The sequence below is a fragment of the Apodemus sylvaticus genome, chromosome 18 (genome assembly GCF_947179515.1).
Source record: "Apodemus sylvaticus chromosome 18, mApoSyl1.1, whole genome shotgun sequence".
NCBI classification, from domain to species: domain Eukaryota; kingdom Metazoa; phylum Chordata; class Mammalia; order Rodentia; family Muridae; genus Apodemus; species Apodemus sylvaticus.
In genome coordinates, this window is record NC_067489.1 from 20543598 (window position 1) to 20564457 (window position 20860).

A 20860-nucleotide genomic window follows, 5' to 3' on the forward strand; every position below is an offset into this window, starting at 1 on the left:
CAAGGGAAGAGTCTGGAACCATGCAGGGAAAGGTGAAATGTCATGGAGAGAAGAAAAGATTCACACAGCTGAAATCCATTCTCCCTACGCTGCCTCAGAAGGACCAGACTCAGCTGTGGTGTACCTAGTGCATGATCAGAGTAGATTCTAACTCTGGGAGAGAGAGCATTTTCCACTGATGAGATCACTCCCGGGAAGGTATATGCTCCCAGACTGTCAATACATGGGAGAGAGGGTGGGTCCCCAGTGACCTCCGTAGCGTTTACCCCTCTGTTCATTACCAGCTAGATAACTCTGGAGCTCTGGCAGGATGGTCTGACTAACAATGCTTGCTGTGTGTAGTTACCACAGTCTCCTCTGTGGAGAACTGGCTTAATCCAAAGTCTTATATCTTTCTCCTCCTGAGCCAGCAGGAATTCCGTAGTCCACACATGGGTGGTTTAATAGCTCTCCGTGGATATGGAAGAATCTTTCAGGCAGGGGGGATGGACTGGAGATGAGCAAAGATGTCTTTCCAGTGCAGAGACTTTGGAAATGCCTGGACTACTTAGGTACAGGTAAAGATATGGACCTGCATGGTTTTTTGTTTGTTTGTTTGTTTCTTTGTTTATTAGCTGGGGTCTAATGATCAAGTCAATGAAACACCAAATTTCAAAAACTGAAGATGGTAAAATTCCTTAGTTTGGGATCCAGACTTGTGTTTCAGCTACTCAGATTTGTGTAGATGATTAGAGTATAAGATGAGGTTAAAAAAAAAACCTCAATGTAATAGATCTTCCAGATAAATATGTAGGCAAGTTCACCCATTCCTCCCACAATCACAAACTACCTAGGGCTTGGTTGGGGGTCATAGACATTCAAGAGACAGGCTTGCTGGGCCCAGGGCTGAGTCAGTTCTCCATGTGGGTCCCACTAGGACATGAGATCTCAGTTTGTGGAGGTGGAAACTGAGGAGGGTATATGGCTCAGAGACTTGTCGCACAGCTTAAGCATCTTTTGGGAGGAGAGTGAGACCTGAGCTTGGGTCCCCAGAGCCTTGAAGGCCTGCAGAGATCTCTTCCATGGCACCTGACACCCTGGGGTGTGGGGACAAGTTGCTGAGTGCACAGTTCTGCTGGCCCAGGGCAGTGGGTTCAGACAGTATTCAAGAGGTGTCGCTTGGAGTCATGACACAGTTAACACAAGAGGCTACTAGTCAAGACTCCAGGGATTTGCCAGGACTCTGGGAGAACTTGAGAAGAAGGGAGGTTAAAGGACCTGGACAGGGGGACACGACCCCCACACACACCCGCAGGTGACAGGGGGGTTGGGAAGTCCCAGCCTCAGAGAAGCTTGCCTTCTTCTCTCGTAGAGCCCCTTCTTGTAACCTTCCGAAGGGAGACCCTAGTAAAGACAATGAGAGCTTGCACAAGTGTGCATCTGCCTATACTCCCTCTAAGTAATTCCGTTAGTAAAGTCCAAGCACTCTTGCCCACAGAAAGAACAGTGAGGCTGGTGGTTTTCTACTCTTCTCACTGCATTTCCTAGACCCAACTGCCAACAGTCACCCCCCCCCACCCCATTCCCTGCTCCATTCCCTAGTCCCACCCCTGCCCTTCATTCTACAGCATCCCAGGCCCCACCCTGTTCCCGTCTCTCCCTTTATCTCACCACTCTCCTAAGCAACTGAGTCTTACACCCTCCAGTCAATTTTGACCCATTATCTGAAATTGTAGGGCCACGCTCCAAGCTTTCTACACTAACAAGCCACACACACCCCTCCAAGGACACAAACAAGCAACTCCTGGGAGAAAGAGCTCCTTTGAGGAGCCTCCTACTCAGGAAAACCATTACCTCATCACCCACAGTGACACCCACCAGGGATCCACTAAACCCTACCCTCCCTCCAGCATGGGAGATGCCTCATATGAGGGGGAGGAGAGAGAGTGGATGCTATATCCTGAGTCACTCGGGTTAACGCAGCAAACTCCTACAGGCCTTAGAGACATGCTGTCCTATTTATGAATTCAGTTGGAGTAGAAGAGGTAATGATCGGAGGATGTAGGTTTAAAGAAAAAAATCTAGAAGAGGTGAACTTGGTCTGATTTTGGGTTGGCTGAGCTCGGGCCACTCTCCAGAGAGAACCTGAAGGCTGCTTGCACTGCCTGTGGGGAGAATACCGGAAGTGTCCTGGACACAACACCGGGTGTGCCAAACCACCAACAGAATAGACTCTCCCAAGACTGCCTTCCAGCTTGGTCCCAGCTAGATCTTCTCTTTGCTTCTCAGAGTCTCCGAGCCTCTTAGTCACTCACAACCCGGATGTCCGCATCTTTAGGACGCTGAACATCACGCATGCACCACAGACCTGGCTCTCCCTGCTGACTTCCAATCCTAAAGCTGTAGCTTCTTTCTTTTGTCTGGCTCGACCATGTACAGATCTTGTGAATGTCACCACAACCGACGTGAGCTCACATTCACAATTGCCCTATGATATCCCCCCCCCCCCAAAATGGTTTCCTTATAGTCATCCACAGTCATTCTGCCTGCTCTTTTGCAATCATCCCTGAGTCTTGGGAAGAAAGGTTGTGATGCAGATGTCCCACTTAGGGCTGAGCTGCACTCTCCTAATCTCTGCATCTTAACTAGTCTTGGATCTCTGTCCCTGATCATTATCTACAGAAAGAGCAGCTTCTCCAATGAGGACTAACTGGTGTGTATATGCAGAATAAGTCCTGGGGTTTTCCCCTAGAGCTATGACCTGTCCAGCCCCAATTTCTTGGCCCCATCTTTCTCCCCAATAGCATGCAGAGAGCACCCTCTAGCACTGTCAACGCTAGACAGTAGGGCGAGGCTTCCAGGTTAGTACCAGCTTGGTCTCTCCGTGTTCTGTGATGAAGGAATGCAGTATCTTTAGCAATAGGGTCTTACTATTATAGTTTCTTTGTGGGCGAGGGGGTAACCGGAAGCATGGCAGTAGTCTGTAAGGTTTTAGGATCTCTGTGATCTCCCAGCTCCAAAAGGGGTTACCCATTGCTGACACTGGCTAAAGACAGCACTTGGAGTGGGAGGGAACATCCAGATCTGCTTTGTTGTTATGCTGGTTAGAGGTGTCTGGGTGGATCTTGGGGGAGGGGGGCATCTCCCACTGTGGGAGACAACGGCCTTCTGTAAGGGAGCAGGGTGGAGTTTTGTTCGTTATAGCCAAGTGTTTGCCTTTTTATTTAAATAACTATAAAAGAGGAGACATTAGCACAGCAGTAAAAGATAGTCAAAGAAGGAGCCAGCCAGGATACACTAAAATTAAAAGGAAGGTAATGGTCTCCATGCAATTATTAAGAAGGATGAGACCCATATAAAATATTATGTGTGGCGCCTGCTCTCCATGCCTTGGCAGAGAAAATAGGGCAGAGATATGACGGTCTAAGCTGGACCATCCAGACTGGTAGCTTAACCTGAGTTGTACTTATGATGGTGCTGGGCAGAGAGAAGACACCTCAGAAGTCAGCCTATAGCCAGTAGAGTGGAAGGAAAGTGACCCGCCTTGTGGGTTACTCAGTCACTTTGTGATGGTTAATCTAGACTGACGCCGTGATGAAATATACATCACCTAGAGGGTAATCTTTAGGGATGTCTGCAAGGGATTATCCAGCTCAGGTTAGCCTCCAGGCATACCCATGGGGGGATTATCCAGGTTAGGTGAATCAAGGTGGGGAGCCCCACCCACTACAGGCTCACAGGTTGGGGCTCTGGTGTTCATGGAGAGAAAAAGGAGCTGAACATTCACACACACACACACACACACACACACACACACACACCGCTGCTCTCTGATGGTAGGAGCAATGTGACCAGCTGTCTCCATCTCCTCTCAGCACTGTGCCTGCCCTGCTATGATGGGACACATCTGCACCAGCTATAAACCAGTACAAAGCCTTCCTTCCGAAATCGCCAGGTATTTTGTACCAGCAGTGAAGACAAGTAACCAATGCGTCCTATCCGAGGACACGGGACCCGCAGGAGAGGCTTAGTGCTGCTTTGGAGACCTCCTTCCTCCTGACTGGGGTCGTGTGGCTGAAGCAGGAATTGTCATCTGTGTTTAAGTGCAGTGAGCTTAGTGAGAGAAGCCGGTTAGAGCAAGTTCATTGTGGAGAGACTCTTTTCCCACTGTTCTCGAAAAGGACGCCCTCTGTGTCACCAGATTCTGGGAAGCCTACTTTCTGTAGACAGGGCCATAACATGTCCACTTTGACCGAGTAAAAATGAGTGTCTGGGGTCTTGTATGCCTGAGGAGACTCCTCAAGGATGATACTCCAGCAGTTCCTCCTGAAAAAGGCCGAGATTCACTTTTGTCGCCTTATCTAATAACACCTTCAGCCCCTCTGAAAGGGCCAAGCCCAGACCCCCGCGTCACCCTTGGGTGATTTGGGAGCAAGTTCCTTAAGGTGTCTCTACTGCAGCTTTTGTAGAATGGGGGAAGGTAATGATAGTAGACACCCGGGGGAGGCGGAGGATTAAACGTGTTGTGACATCTAAAGTGCTTTGAACAGCGGCTGGCTCATACACTCCAGCTATTATTTTCAAAGCCTTCCCCTTCCTGCTCCTTTAGCTACATCTCCCTGGTGCTAAGGGGAGTCATCATTGGCCAGTGCTGTGGAAGGGATCCAAATCATGGTCCTCAGGGCCCCTTTCCTAATGGCAAACTTCAGGGCCCAGGCCCCTCCTGACAGCTGTAGGCAGCAGTCGCTGGGCCTGGCAGTGGACCATTCATCAACTCTCGTCTCTTAAAGAGGACTTGCTCTGGTATCGGAGAGACCTAAGTGGGTGACTGACTGGCCCTGACTGCTCCACAGGACTGTCCCTACAGGGCGGTCTTCAAGAACCACAGTAGTCACGTCTTTTTAGCACCTTAAAGTTTCCATGTCAGCGTGGCGACTGAGAGTGTGACGTTGCAGTTTCTCCAGTGTCTGTGTTTTTCTCACAATGGCAGGCCATAGAGAAATTGTCTTTAATGTTTATAAACACCAGAGATGGTTTAGTAAATGGGACCACCCTGGCCAGACAGCTCACACCCGGCTCTAAGAGCATTTCATTCCCCTACGGTTGGGTTTCCTGTCAGCAGTTGAGTGTCAGCTGCACACGAGGTCAGCTTTGCCCCCAGAAGACAAGCACAGCTGCATGGCATAGTCTACTGCTCTCAGACAAGGGTGCTCTTAGAATCTCAGTCATGATCAGGCAAGGTAGTGCATGCGTGAGTGGGGGGGGGGGAGGGAGGGGGAGAGGGAGAGAGAGGCAGAAATTAAAGCACTCCGGAGGTTGGGACAGGATGGTTACTGTGGGTTCAAGGACAGCCTGGGTGATTATGCAAGACCTCATATCCAAAAACTTTCAAAGAACTACATGCCTCCTGCCATCCCCACATCTTCTCTGCCTTAACCAGGAGGTGGGGCCGATGAGAGAACTGAGTGCTTCACTCTCTTGATGGTCAAGAAACAAAATCCTCCTGTGGGCCTGGGCTTGGCCACGTATCTTATAGAGAGGGTAGGGAAAGCCAGAGGGGGAAGACTGGGATATGGTTCTTTCTGGACACATGGCCTAGAGCTCTTGGGTGGGAAGCAGGCACCACAGCTCCAGGTTAGACCACAGTGGTTCTAAGGATGTCCTAACAGGCACCGCGACAACTCACCTAGCATTGAGCGGCTTAGCCTATTGGCCTCGGGAGTGGGCTGTTTCTCACATTTTAAAACGGGAAAGAATGAAATTCATCGAGACTCTGGCTCAGCTCCTGTGTATGGTGTCTCTGGTGTGCGGCACCAGAATGTTAGGACTCACATCTGTTGTTTTGGCCAAGCCTGGCAGAAGCTCTCATTTGGTTGATCTGGGACTCTGTTTGGTCTCACTCATCTCAAGGAAGGCGCTGCTCCACGTTGGACCCTACGAGTTCCAGAGAGAGTAGGTCTGCAAGGAGACCTCACCCCTTCTTCGCCCCTGGTGGCCCCCGGGGAAATATTTACTAGCTCAAGGCACGCCCTCCTTTAAGAATTCTGGTTCCCTCTCCACCAAAAGGAGAAAGGGATATTAAAGCTCCGATCTGCTTTTGTACAGAAAACAGTCTGTGCTCCTCGTCTGGAATTTTGATGAGGCACAGTGACACTGGAGTCTGCTTATGGCTCAGTATGGGGAAAATAATTCTGTCTCCTGCAGACTTGCCACTTGGTCCAATCTCCTGGCCTCGCCTCTCCAGTCTAAGGACTGGGTTTCCCAGGCACTGAGCGCAGTGGCCGTCAGGGAAGTCATACTTGGTTTGTGGTGCTACTGGCAAATTCTTGGTTGGAGTCTCTGCGAGTGCTAGAAGGGGCAGGTGTTCCAGAACATATGATCTTTGGCAGGTATATAAAAACATGAATTTTTCACGATAGGACTCAGAGGTTTCAAAAAACAAAACACAAACAAAACACAAAGCTCGGTACTGAAAAGCCAGAGCCGGCATAGACACTGCTTCCAACTAAGAGGCTCGTTCAGACTCAAATGCCAGCGAGGCTGTGCCAAGCTGTCATCCTGTGTTAGTATCTGATCCCAGGAATAAGGAGACCTCCCTGTGTATGCAGGGAGAAAGTCCTAGATTCAGTCACGCGCTCTGGCACCCCTGCCCCCACCATAATTGTTTCTAGTTTGCCAAGGGCCCCCATGGAATCCATGCAGCTTTTTTTTTCCTTATGAGTTTAAAAATAGACTCCAAGGTATCCAACTCTCTTAAAAGGAACATGACAGACACCCGTGCCAATGCTGTGGGACCTGATACCCAGCCCTGGTCACCTCCCTAAATAGTCCCCACACTTGCCATCGGTTTCCTCAGGAAGGCTGGGTGCCCAGGGTTACCCAACTAGCTACTGGGAGCTCACCTCAGCCTGTTAAAGAGGAACAACCAGGGTTTCTCTCTCCTCTCTGCTGTCCTTATTTGAATATGGTCCTTATCTGAATATGCTGTTCAGAAGGCGCCGCATGGGTGTCAGGCAGTGATGCTGCGTCTCTTATGCAGTTCAGTGTAACATCTATTTACCTATTTATTTTGCTGAGGGCCTTGTATATACTGAGTGGAGTGCAGACTGTGTCATTGAACCCTCGGCCTTTTAACAGAACAAAACAGGCAATGTCTTCTGAAACATTTCAGAAAGATCCTTCTTAGTTACTTGGCGAGGAGAAGGGGTCATGACAGTTACATAGGAGAGGAATGATCTTTTCCCCACGGGGACACTCCTGGTGCCTCACACACTCCAGTGGGTGGTCCACTCATGGTTCCTAAGGGTGATAAACCTCCTGCTTTTCTCAGTAAAGGGTGGAGTACCTCAGGCACGCCCTTATCAATGGTGCCCAGAGTCCTTAGGAGCCAGGGTGACTCCCTGTGTAGGTGATGGACAGAAATGATAGAGAAGGGACCAGGAAAAAGCTGTTCTGGTGGATGGTCAGGAGGATGCTACTGAGGGACTGCGTCTATGTAGCTGCATCCTGAGAACTGCTGTGTCTGTGTAGAGAATGACAAATGGAAGACAGACACGCAAAGCTCAGAGATCTGGAGACCCTTTGGGAGGGGAGCTCCTCTTTTAGGCCTCAATTTGTCCAGGGTAGATTAGAGACCCTCCAGACCTCTGGAGGAAAGGTTTAGAACAAAAAAAAAAACTTCAGTTGGGGGGAAGATAGAAAGAGAAGAGTGTGTCCGCTGTCACGGATTGGGTACCAACCATATATCAGGGTTTGCTGGGAACCTTCACGTCACCCACACGACCCTTAGACAGGTAGGCAGTACTGGTTTGTTTTTCTGAGGTGAAAGGCAATGTTCGGAAATGCAGCCACTCTTGTGGGGACGCCACAGCTCAACCTTGCTCACAGAGAGGGTGCTATGCCACCAGGGAAGCAGGCTTTCTGTTGCTGTCAAGTGAGTTCCAAGTCGTGTTGTTTCAATGGGGAAGTTGTAGCAGGGCACAACTTAGGGTAAGGACCTAAGGCGCCCAGACGCTGCCTTTACCCCAGTTCATGGCTCTGACGTCATGCTCATGGGAGAGCTGCCTTGCATACCAGATTAGTCAACAGAGCTCACCCTGTACCTGAGCATCCTGGAGAGATGATGAGCTGAGAACTTTAAAAGAAAAAAAAAAAAAAACAGAAAGAAAGTGTTCTCCAAGTTTAGGAAGAGCTAGAGAATGAAAAGCCCTTTGTGGGTCTGGGGAGAGCAGGCACAGTCTATAAATGTCCAAAGTTCCCATCACCCTGGGGACGTCCCACTTTATCAAGCCACTGATCCCTTGCCCCTCCCCCCATTGAGACAAAGTCTCACCGTGTAGACTAGACTGTCCTGCGATTCACTAACCTCCAACCCCTGTCTCCTGGGTGCTGAGATGAGAGATGTGTGCTACAGAGCCTCCCACGTAGTCTCCTGACGTAATTTCAAGTGACTCAGTTCTACAGCTGGGACCCCAGCACTTCATTATGCTTCTAAGGTGAGGGAACCGCAGAAAGACTGGAAAGGATTTGGCAAGCGTGGAGACACTGCAGAGCCTGTGAAAGCATGGGATAGAAGAAGGAGGCTGGAGTCTCTTTGCCAGCCGCTCCCGCCTACCTCAGCCCGCCAAGGCTGGGCTGTGGGCTGGGGAAGATTCCCACAAATGTTGTGAGCAGCTATTCTGGGCACAGTAGGTACGCGCTTTGGAAAGTATAGCATCTTGATGTAGGGTAAACATGGGAGATGAGAAAGAGCAAGGCCATATCTGTGGTCTAAGAATGTAGTAACAATGGCGGATAGAGGGGGCAAGTTCCTTGTGGGGAAACAGAGGCGAAGTCCCCAGTACTCAAAGAGAAACTTGGAAGTCTACCGGCTTCCATTGTCCTTTCCATGACAAACTCGCCTCCTCTGCCATGGTGAAGTAGCCCTGACAGAGACGCTGTCTATGAAGTGTGAGCTGAATTGTCTCTTCCTTTGGAGATGGAATGTTCAGTGGTCTAGCCTGATCCTTTCTGCACCCCTTTCATCCCATGACATACAGCACCCTGATGATGAGTGAAATGAACTACAATGTCAGCCTCGAAATTAGCCTAGCTCTGTCCCAGTCTTATAAAGAGTAAGGAGTACACTACACAATGCCTCAGCGGTTTCCACAGTGGGTGCTTACAATTCACTTGTGGTGTGGGGCTGCCGTGCTTGGGAAAGGACACTAGGTTGATTCCTAGCATGATTCGCATGTGTACACACACACACACACACACACACACACACGCACACGCACACGCACACGCACACACACACACACACAGAGACAGAGACACAGAGACACAGAGACACAGAGACACAGAGACACACAGAGAGAGAGACACACAGAGAGAATTTAAATAAGAGGAAAAACAATTCAGTTTAAAATGAGCAAAATATATGAACAAATGTATTGCTAAAAAAAAAAGATACATGGGCAATAGATATGAGCCCGAAAAGATGTTATTGGTTATTAAAGAAAATACAGATTAAAACCACAGGGAAATACTGCCACATATCTGCTAGGGTGTCGAAGCTAAAGATAAACATAAAGACCAGCAGGCAGGAGGCGGAGACTGGATACCAAGGGAACCCAGGAAACTTTGGAGGTCATCTGTATGTTCCTTCCTTTAATTATGGTGATGGTATCCTAGAGGTGTGCTGATGTCAAAACTTACCAAATTGTGCATTTTAAATAGACAGATCCTAATAAGTTAGTCACACTTCAAATAGCTTGAAAATAGCCTGTCAGTTCTTTCTGCAAGTCACATGGTGTTTTGGAGGTGAAAAAAAACAAAACACATTATTTGTCTTCCATTTGAGGAGGGCGCTTTCTCTCTCTAAATATTAATGTTGGAAGAGGAGCTTGTTATCCCCTGGGATGCTCTACTGGGCTGCAATCAGGGCTGTTCCGGTAACCATGACTTATTAATTGACACTCTCTGTGCAGAGGCTCTGAGTAGAGGCAGGAGGCAGCTTTAAGGAGCACCCAGGCAAGAATTTATACCATGTTCTGTATTTCAGCAATGGGGAAGAAGGGAAGAGGCACCTTGGTATAGCAGTATAGGCATTTTCCAAAGTCTTGTAGAACGTGTCTGTCTTCAAATCCAGCCTCTGGTGGTGCTGGGGTCCTGGAGAGCTATGGTACCTGGAGAGATACTTTCCGGTTGGACAACTGTCACTCAGGATTTATACCGTTTCTTTGATGAACACTTTAGATGGCTCCGTGGTCTTCTGGTCATCCCCTTGGTTCTCCTGGCACTGCACACTTTTTTATTTTTCATCTGTGTGTTATGCATAAGTATGTGTACGTGGGTGCACATGTATGTGGGTATGCTTGCTGTGTGAACCCATGGGTGTGGAGAACCAAGGTCAGGTGTCTTCCTTGACTTTATTTATTGAGGTAGAGTTTCTCACAGAGCTTGCCAGCTAATTCCAGAGAGCGTGGCTAGCCAGCTTCCGCTGGGCATCCCCTGACTCTGCATCTCAAGTGCTAGGATCACATGAGGCCACCATGCCTGTCTGGCATTTCTTTGTGTTCTGGGGGGGGGGGGAGGGGTCTACACTCTTGGTCTTCATGGTTTTACCTCGGGCTTTACCCACTGGGCCATTTCCCAAGCAGCGCAGTTTCCTTGGAAACTTAGACAGCTGTTCATGGAAGGATCTTGACTCAGTCTAGCTTGGGCTTTGGACCTTCCGTTTCCTGGTGGTGAGCTTGGGCCACACTGTGACTCTCTGAGCTCAGCATGTGTCCATTCAGCTCACAGATGACTGAGGACAAAGCGGGGTAATGGCCCTTTTAGTTTACAGTTGTCCCGAATCCTCATTCTTCACACAAGACACTGCTGGACAGGTCCGACAACAGGGTGGGTAAGAGAGCATTTGTGTGGCGTAGATTGTCATTTGGAGAGAGCAAGAGCCTCATGATGTCCCTTGGGGCAGCTTTCTCTGACCATTTCCTATCAGTCAGAGTTGGACTTGCTTAGAACAGTCGTTGGTGTCATATCTGACTCTACACCAGCTCCTGACATGCTTTTGACCCCTGTGCCTGAAATGATGCCCCAGGAAAAGGTGGGTACCATTCCAGAGCAGAAACCAGGGTACTTCCTCCAGGTCCAGAGCCATTAGTGGTATTTCAACCAGGCCACCTCAGGGAGGAGAAAGGGAGGCAGTAGGAACATTAACACCCCTGTCCCTAACGCCTCAGCTTCGTTCACGGGCTCTGGCACAGCCTCTGGAATAAGCTCTGCAATCTGGAGTCTCGGATGTGATGGAAGAGCTGGAAATATACAAATTATCCACGGGGCACAAACAGACTTTGCTGAGCTCACGCTGGCCTGCTGCGGGCTCCCTGGCGGCAGGGTGAGAGCTCTGTGCAGCTTGGAGTTCTTCGGTCGGTCGCATTGGCCACATGTGCCCGGCTTCACCGGCGCACCTGCAGCTCGGTGGCCTGCGGGGCTCAGCGGCAGGGCCTGCCCCCGGGGGATCGTGGCTCTTTCCCGCCGGGCGCGAGAATGGAGTGAAAATGACCCGGTGGCATTAGCGGCGCGCACAGGGTCCGGGCGCCGGAGCAGGCGTGCGCGGAGGGGGGCGGGGGGCGGCTGTATTTTTAGCCAGATGCCTCCTAAGTTGCCCGCGCGCCCCGCGCCGCCCAGCAGATAACGCCGAGGGAGCTCCGGTGTCAGCGGGCGCCGGGCGATGGCAGAGCGGCCGCGCAGGTCGGGGTCAGACCCCGCGGTGAGTGTCCGGCGGGAGGCGGGGACGGTGGGGCGGTGGGGGGGGGGCGCGTGCCAACTTTCCGGGTCTCGGGGTGGCGGGTCGTGAGCGGGGAAGCGCCGGGTCTGCCCTTCTGCTGCCTCACCGCCGCGGCTCCGCGGAATCCAGAGGAAAATTCCTCAGGCCTGGAGGCTGCGGCCAGCCACGGCTGGGCCCGGAAACGCCCGCGGGCATGACCTGAGGCTGGCTGGAGCAGGGGGCAGCTGCACTGGGGCGCGTTGCCCCTCACTGGGGAACAGAGTCAGGGTCCTGTGGATTCAGCTGCACAGGCACTGTCGACCCTGTCCGGAGCAAGCCTGACCCTCACTCAAGTCCTTAGAAACCCCCAAGTCCCCGAGGTCGCTTAGGGAGCAGAAATGAATGGGGCACAGGAAAGGATCTGTGTAAGCCAGAGCCCAGCCTTGCCTTATTCTTGTTTTAACAACGGGGAAACTCTGTCCGGCAACTTGAGGCACAGGACATCTAGTGGAAAAGCAGGAACTGGGGATTGACAGGCAGGCAGGCAGGCAGGTCTTTTCCACGGGGGCCCCACCCAGCTTTGCACACACCTGTACCACATAGCCTCCAAGGCAAGACAGGTCCCTGCAGGGATCAAAGGGGAGCCCAGGGCTCCTGCTCACATAGCTGCTTTTTCAGCGGTATCTCTGATTTTCATGTCACTGTATCCGATTGCGGTCTGTTAAGGTTCTAGGGGGCACTGCAAAGCTTTTTGACATCCCAGTTTTCTGGAAAGAAATCATAGGCATGAGGGTGGCCCGAGCCTCACTGCTGTTTCTGCTTAATAGAAAGAATAAAAGCCAGGGCTACACCAAAGCTGGAACGCTGTACTTTAATGTGAGGCCTGACATAGCCCTGGAGGACCAGACCTGGGTGTAAGGCTTATTTTGCACTTACGCTGCGTGTGTGAGTGGAACCCAGGACTTCATACATGCTAATAGATGAGCGCTCTAGTACTGAGCTGCTGGGTAAGCCACACCCCTACCTCACCCCCACCCATCCAGGATCTATGAGATTGTCTTTCCTGGAGTTCCCACGAAGGCTTTGCCAAAGAAACTTCATTTTGGCCAGATTCGTTTCCATCCATCTTTGTAGAAGGAAACAGGAATGCTCAAGACCTTGATTGGGGAAGTTAGGCTCTGCCTAACAAGACCAGGCTCAGACCCCAGAGGAGGTGTGACCAGGGAGGTCTCCGGGGTTTCCCCTACTAGTATGAAATGAAACATTGTCAGGCCTACCTTGAATTTGGAACCACACTCAGAGTTACAGGGAGACTGACATTTATTATCATGTTCTCAGAGTCCCCCTCCCAGAAGACTAGTTTCCTGGGCCATGGCTATTATGTTAGAATCAATCCACTCAACAGGTACAAATTTGATAGTCTGAGTATTCCAGGTAACCAGGGTTTGCCCTGTCTTATAACTCTCCCTAACTCGAGTCCCAGCAACAATTCCATTCCCTTTCTTCCTCTTCTATGTCCCTCCTTCCAATGTACACACAGCCTCTGAAGGCAAATAAGTGTCCTCTAGCTAGAGCTGAACTCTAGAGGAACCCTAGGAACATTTGAAAACGAAAGCAGGTGGTTAGAGATACCCTGGAAATACACTAGATTCAAACCCTGGCCAATCGCTGCTGGTTGTGTGACTGGATGAATCACTCCTCTTGGTGAGCTAAGCCACTTCATCTGGTGAGAGAGAGAGAGAGAGAGAGAGAGAGAGAGAGAGAGAGAGAGAGAGAGAGAGAGAGAGAGAGAGAATTCTCAAGGAATTCTTGGGAGGAGCCAATTAATCGACTGATGTTGAGAGCTTAAAAGGTAACAAGAGCTTTGTACTTGTGTTGAAAGGAAGTTCAGAGATAGTACATGGATTAAATGGAAGGGATGTGGGCTGGACACATAAGAAAATGTATGCTCCATCCCAACACGCATACGTGCACATGCATACACACGTGCACCCACACACACAGAGGCATGTATGCACGTGTGCACATGAAGATACCTGGGAGTATGCATGCGCGTGCACACACACACATTGAGGCTGGGGAGGAGGGGAGGGAAATGAAGACATGAAGACGGGACAAAGGCACAGTAGCCTGAGTGGGGAGGGGTGGGGTGTATGTTCCTTTCATAACCAACAGTGGTAGTAAAGATCTGTGGATTGAGTGACAGAGAGCAGACCTTCTCTGGGGACCCCAGGCCAGCCTCCTCTCTCATAGCAACCTCTGAGACTACCTGGCAGGGGATGGGTGAACTTCAAGAAGGCTGGCAGTTTTGTTCTAGTTCATCAGAGCCCAGGGACATGCATAGTATGTTTGCTTTCCTGGTTAGTGCTTTACTCAGGCCGGTATTTTTAATGGAAGGCGTCGGGTTCTTCTGACTCCCTTTCCCTGCTAAACCATTTAGACTCCCAGGCACAGGGAGTTAAATTGGAGAAGACAGATGGGCACTGGGGATGGGGGTGGGTTGTAAAAAGAAGATAGTGGGGATGAGTCTTGAATGCCAACCAGAGGCATTGCTCTGTAGACTGAGGATCCTACGCCCGCCTTCTAAGGAGGCCCTCATGAATGTATTCCAAGTGTTTCTCTTTCTCTCTCCCTCTCTTCTTTTACTCCTCCCACTCCCAATGTGATACCTGACTTAAAATAGAACCTCAATAAATCCATTGTAGAATTAGAGGGCGTGGCACATAGTAGCCAGTGGGAGTGACATCCTTACGTTACAAGAATGCTGCTGTGTCCTGACTACTTGTTCTTTTCAAAAGACAAAAGGCAAAGGGACACAGCCTTACCTGGAACCTTACTTCTGATGACCCAGGTGGCATTAGCCAGTATTCCTATGTTCATAGTTTCATCATCTATGAAAGAGAGAGACAGAGACAGAGACAGAGAGACAGAGAGAGACGAGACAGAGACAGAGAGAGAAGCCTAAAATGAACTGATTCCTTTCTAGGCCTATATTGGCCTTGACACAGTGCTCAGAGACACGGATGGGACCTGTAGGACCTAAATTAAACTGCACCCTTACCTGCCCTATACCTGGCAAAATTACCTGAGTGGAAAGTCAGATAAAATAAATAAAATACAATAAAATAAAATACCACTGGGAACACACCTTGGCTTCCTAGACTTGTCACGCTCATCTTCCTAGACTGATACTGAGTTGTAGAACTGGGGGAGTCATTCACCTCTCCAATGCTCAGGGTAGCCAGTTCTCAAACAGGGGTGACGGTTACACCCACCTTTCAGGCTGTGGTTAGTGGGAGCACACTTGCCCCGTGTGTGTAAGGCCTCAGCTTCCATCCCCAGCCCCTGTGCCATTGGCAGTACACTTGGCCCATTGCCTGCCGTTGGAATTGTCCTGGTTTTGCTCTAGGAGCTGCAGAAACCCTCTAACCACTCTCCTGTGGATTGGCTCGGTCACCTGCTTGTCTGCCTTGTTCTTCCCTATCACCGGGGCTTTGAACAGGCAATGGTACCTGAGATTGCTTCTATTTTTATCCCCACACTTTCAGGTTCTTAAAGTGAATCCTATTATTGTGCTGTTTAAAAAACCCCAGTTCATTGGCCGAGAGCGCCTCTTTAACACTCTTCTGCCTAGGAAGTAAATAATGTGTTTTCCCTCTAGCTGGATCCAGAAAGCCCTTCTGAGTCAGCAGCTGTCATCCGAGGGAGAAGCTGGGTCTGATTCTGCTGAGACGGGGAGCCTGTGGGCGGGGCCTCCTCTTTTCCTGTCTCCCCCATCCCCAGTGCCCCGAGGAAGAAGCTGGCCTTGTGGTTAGATAATACTTTGAAGGGCTCAAAGGGTTTGGTACCTGCTCCCAGAAGCGAACAATTAAAACTAGAAAAGAATACATTTTATAAAACATCTTTTAGTCTAAAATCAAGTTCCTTCCCTGCTATTTCTAGATGTAAAGATACTAAATTCTTCATGCTCTGCTACAGTGTCCTGTAGCAGAGGTGCCCAGCGGGACCTTGAAGGCAAACAAGATGAATCCGAAGGCCGGGCTGAGACAGAACCCTGGAGTCCGGAACGTAGCCAGGCACAGAAATGCCACAGGGCACAAGGAAGGAGAGAGGAGGGCCTCCTGACATGACAGGGCAGGGAAAGGAGCGTGCCTTGGATTCAAATGGACATGGTGGGAATAGACATGGACCTGGGGAAGACAGGCTTTGGGGAAAGGCTTCAGTACTCATGACTGTTTCCCACTACAGTGTGTGCTTGCTCTGGACAGTGGCACAGAGGCCCTTTGTCGGGGAGAGGTTGGTGCTGGACTGTTTAGCAGCATCTGAGATCAGTGGTTGTGGCTTGCAACTCTTTTGAGTTTAGGGAATGTGACCATGAACATGTGTATTAGTTTTTTGCAGCCATGATACCAATGTGGCGCAAACTAGACGGCTCAAAACAGTAGGAGCCTATCCCTACCAGTCAGGATAGCCAAACCTCTAAAGGAAGCAGAAACAGGGCCACGCTGCCTGCGTCTACAAGGGAGGTTTTCTGTGTTCTGTCCTCTTCAAGGCCGCCTTGCTCAAGGCTCAGTCCCCACTCTGCCTCTCTCCTCTGGGTGCGCCTCCTCTTCTGTCTTTCCTAAGGACACTGAGTTCTGGATTGAGGGGAATCTAGGCTGATCTCATCTGAGGAACAACAAGTTTTTGACTTCTGCACAGACTCTTTGCGAAGGAGGAGAGGGCGCGGACTGAGGGGACCAGGACATTGGTTCTTTTGGAGGCGCTGCACAGGCCAGGACTGCATGGCCGCCCTCCTGTGTGAAGCACACTCTCGCGAGCTCTGTGTGCCATGTGCTGCTCCTATCCTCCGCATCGCCTGCTAATCCTCAGAAGCACTATGAGGGTACGAGAAAGGCTTCTCCCTGTTCAGCTTTCAGTCAGGACCCAGGACAACCACGAGGAGCCTTTTCCACCCTCCAGTCCTCTGTGCCCACAATCCTGTCTGCGTGAGCCCTGTCCCTCGCTGTCCTGACTCTCACTCTCTGGCTGACATTACCTTTAATGCAAACCAGTGCTTTGGACAGCAGTGGTACAAGCGGTGCTTGTGGTACATGGGACAGGTGACCAAATGGCAGGCCAGGAAGGGAAACGGACTGTGGTGGGCACCTGCTTGATAAGGGCCACAGGACTCGAGCAGGAATACGGGGAGGTTGAGAGTCTGGGATGAGGAACTGGAGAGATCCCAGGGGTTAAGAGCACCGATTGCGCTTCCAGAGAACCCAGGTTTGGTTTCTGTCACCCACGTGGCAGTTTACAACTGTCCATGACTTCAATGTTCCACTTACATATATCTAAACAAAATACTCAAAAAAATGAAGATAAATAAATCTTTTTTAAAACAAACCTAATCTGGAAGTAATAAATCATTAACTAAAAACAAGCCCTTATTACCAATATGCAAATAAAAAAAAGAACCTAACATTTCAGAGCCGTGTTACCTACTTTGGGGTCCAGCTGTACATCTTACCTGGAGCGTGACCTTACAGTCTCCTCAGCTCCTGACTCTTTGGTGACTTTTGTAAAATGGAGACCACAGTGGGACCTGCCACTTAGGGTTGTAGCTGGAGAATGATATCCACACACGCTTATTTCTAAAGACATAAAGCGCACACTGGCTTTCGTGCCTGTGTTGCTGAGTCTTTGGCACCAGAGCCGGTATGATATCCTAGTCTCCAGCAAGAACATGAACAGGCCAGCCCTGAAGGTAAAGGCCTGCAGTCCGTGTGACTTGGGGGGACTGAGACAGGAAGATTAGAGGTTCAAGATATACCTGGGCTACAGAGTTTGAGGCCAGGCTGGGAAACTTAGTGAAACTCTGTCTCAGAATTAAAAAAGAAGAGAAAAAGTGGGGGTGGGGTGCTGGGGCTGTAGCACAATTAGTAGAGTGCATGCTTAGCAAGTGTGCCTTGAGTCCAATACCTAACAGTGGGGATGGTGGGGGAGGGGTGTAGGACATGGAGGGCTCTGCAGCTGGAGAAAGCCAAAAACAGCTGTGTTGAGTGTTTGATATTAGAAGCAGATTGCGATCACTTTCCAAGGGGGTCTCTCTTTAGTCCTTGCTGGGATAGTCTCGTATAAAAGTACCCAAAGGGAGGGAAACCCCAGGTATAAAGCAGTCGCACATCCAGACCTTCAGGTGCTGAGATCACCACTGGGGTTGTTCTGTGCACACAGGACGATGCGATCCTTGCAGCACAGGGACACTCACAGCCTGTTGTTTCCCCCCACACAGGCCGATGCTGCTACCAGCTTTCTGCGGGCGGCACGCTCAGGAAACCTGGACAAGGCTCTGGATCACCTGCGCAATGGAGTGGACATTAACACCTGTAACCAGGTCAGTGGGTGGAGTCAGCCCATCCTCTTGGATGTCCTGAATGCTTTGGAACTTGCCCTGCTGCACTCTTCCCAGTGCCCCACAAGTCTCTGGGGCTTCTGCTGAGGATATGTGTTGATATCCTTCCAGCCCAGGTCCTATAGATAGAAGCACTACCTTGCTCCTGCAGTAGGACTGGGCTCAGGCTGGGCCACTGCAGCCTCTCCCTTGGAAGTCGCTGTGTATCCCTCTGTTGCCTTAGAAACGACCTTTGAAATGAGCTTAGGAGGAGTCCTAAACCAATGCTGGAGCAACCATATAAATCCCCTTACACATCAGCAGTCTTTGGGGTTCCTGGACATGAGTGGTACAGGGGACAACCTTCTGCCTTCAACATCTAGGGATTTGACCACTCCTGGGGACCCTCCTACAAGTGGAATCCATAGTGTGTGTCCTACTAGGACTGCCTTCTTCCCTTTAGCACAATTTAATGTGGTAGAGGTTTGCTTGGCATTCCTGACAACAGTGATAAACCCCCAGAATGCAAATGGCCACCTGGGCCAAGATCCCCTTAGGGTTGAGTTGGTCTTGTACGAGCTTCGACCCAAAGCTACAAACAAGGGAGGAGAACAGGTGATAGAGATAGGGTATGGTTGTGAATCTGCCCATGGCGGTGGACTTGGGGTGGGGTGGTTAAGGGTATGAGCTGGGCTTGAGTTGCCAGATAGGATAAGGAAAAGGTACTGTCATCTCCCATACTCATCTCCTGCCCAGAAAGACACACAGCCACGCACACACAGACCCTGAACTCTCAGGGGGTTGAACCAGATGTCCCGAGGGGATGCATGAGAGGCTGGCTAGAGGGCTGAATGCATTGCTTTGGACAATGAGTCATGGATAAGGCCTGGGCCGAGAAGGAAGTCTTGGTTGACGGGTCTGAGTGAAAACCGGGCATCCTCCATTCTACAACCCAGAGCCTCTCTATGGACCGAGTGGGCAGCCCCAACCCCCAGGGGTCCCAAGATCGTTGTATCCTAGCTGCTGTGAAACTTCCAGTGGTTTGAGAGCCCTAAGGAGGCCTTTCAAGGATTAACCCTCCATTCTGAAAGGAACCTCTGAGCTGAGATTAGGGGTGAGGGAGCAGCTGAGTGCGAGAGGCTGTGTCTGACTGTGGCAAGGGGATGGTTTGGAGGCATCAAGGGACGGCTTGATGTAGCATCCTACATCTCCTGAGGTAGCAGCTGCAATCCCTGGCTGTCCATCTTTATCTGGCTTGCTGTAGGCTCCAGAAGATGACAGCAAGAGGCAGGTGGGTATCCTCGGTGCTTTGTTGATACCTTCTCTCTTGGGCTCCTGACGATGCAGGGCCTGTATGCCAGGGTAGAAGGGGTCCTGCCTTAGGTTCCAGATTACAGACCTGGCAGCCCCCAGCCCATTCATTTCAAAGCAGACACTGCCTGCCACACCAAGAAAATGAAAGGTACAGGGACTAAGATAGCCCACTGCCACACAAAGGTACAGGGACTGAGATAGCCCACTGCCAAGCAAAGCTCACTGCCCGTGACACAGATTGGCTGCTTGCAGTTAAACACAAGCTTTTGACTCCTGGTCATGGCCTGGTGATGACAGTAAGACACCCAGGTCTCACCTTATGTGAACATACCCTTCCAAAAAAGTACTCCGGAGGTAGGAGTCACAGGTGTTTGCCAAAAGAGGATAATTACTCTAGGTCTTGTATGCTATACTCCGCCTTTAATCATTCAGTTCCCAGATAAGATAAAGGATACATAACTTTTATTATTTACAATAAAGCTTAGACAGTACAAGATCTGGGCCCATATCTACCCTCTATACTATTAGAATCTACTCTCCTATGGGTAACCCGAGTTATTACTTACTATGTTTCATCTGCACTGTTCTTAACTCCAATTGGCCAGCCCTCAGGGCCCTGTTTTCATGACTCATGGTGACTTTCTCTTCCTCTTCTATCTTCTCCTTCTCATGGTTCTCCTCTGACCCGTCCCCCCCCTCCCCCCGTAGTGGGAAATGGTTAAAATATAGCACTGCCCCATCAGGCCTCTACTCCCAGTCCCAGGGGGTCTCTCTCTCCTGCCCAGTACTCACTCCTCCCAAGTATTTGGCAAAGCATGACTCTTAAACTTGAGTAGTTAACCAAATATATTTATGTATATGAAACTCCCAATTACATAATTCCAAATTACAATGATAAAGTTTTATCCCAATATTTCTAACCTCTCAGCACACCAGAAACACATCTGACGCCATCTTGATCTGAGCACCTCCTCCTCCGCCCCTCGTGCAGCTCCCAGGCTCCCTCTCTCTCCGCCCTCCTTCTCTTAGCTCCTCCTCCTCTCTCCCCTCCAATCACTGACCTCTCACTGCCTCCATGTGACTGGATAGGAAATATCTAGCATCACTGCCCCCTCCCCAAAGCCTGGGAATCCTAAACTGGCCTATGTCTCTTCTGCCCAGCTATTGGCTGTTGGCATCTTTATTTACCAATCAGAAATAACGGGGCCAAGGTCACTTGGGTCTACGTGCAGACTCTCTTGTCTCTGAGGCAACTAGGTCTTGGGGGCCTGGCACTTAGCATTACAATACAAAGCAAAAGACCAAACGTCAACCTTGTACATGAAGGAAATGAGCTTATATGATGAGTAAAACAGGACAGATTAGAAGTTCCTGTCGCCATTCTTCTGCTTACAGAAGACACTTACACGGGGGGTGCACAGTGCCAATGTCTCCATACC

The 20860-nt window shown here is 50.2% G+C and overlaps 1 protein-coding gene across 9 annotated transcripts in view; it reads left to right on the forward strand.

Annotated features, from left to right (window-relative positions):
• Nucleotides 1–20860, forward strand: part of Ank1 (ankyrin 1) — a 119527-nt gene that overhangs the window by 12068 nt on the left and 86599 nt on the right. For 8 of the 9 annotated variants that reach the window (XR_007974107.1, XM_052162060.1, XM_052162061.1 and 5 more), the window contains exons 1-2: nt 11684–11737; nt 18009–18110. Coding sequence is in view for 8 of the 9 variants with exons in the window: in XM_052162060.1 (XP_052018020.1) it covers nt 11699–11737; nt 18009–18110 (141 nt within the window). In the remaining variant the exon portion in view is untranslated. Of the gene's footprint in view, nt 1–11683; nt 11738–18008; nt 18111–20860 lie in introns of those variants that run through there. The other variant, XM_052162062.1, reaches the window with a different exon arrangement.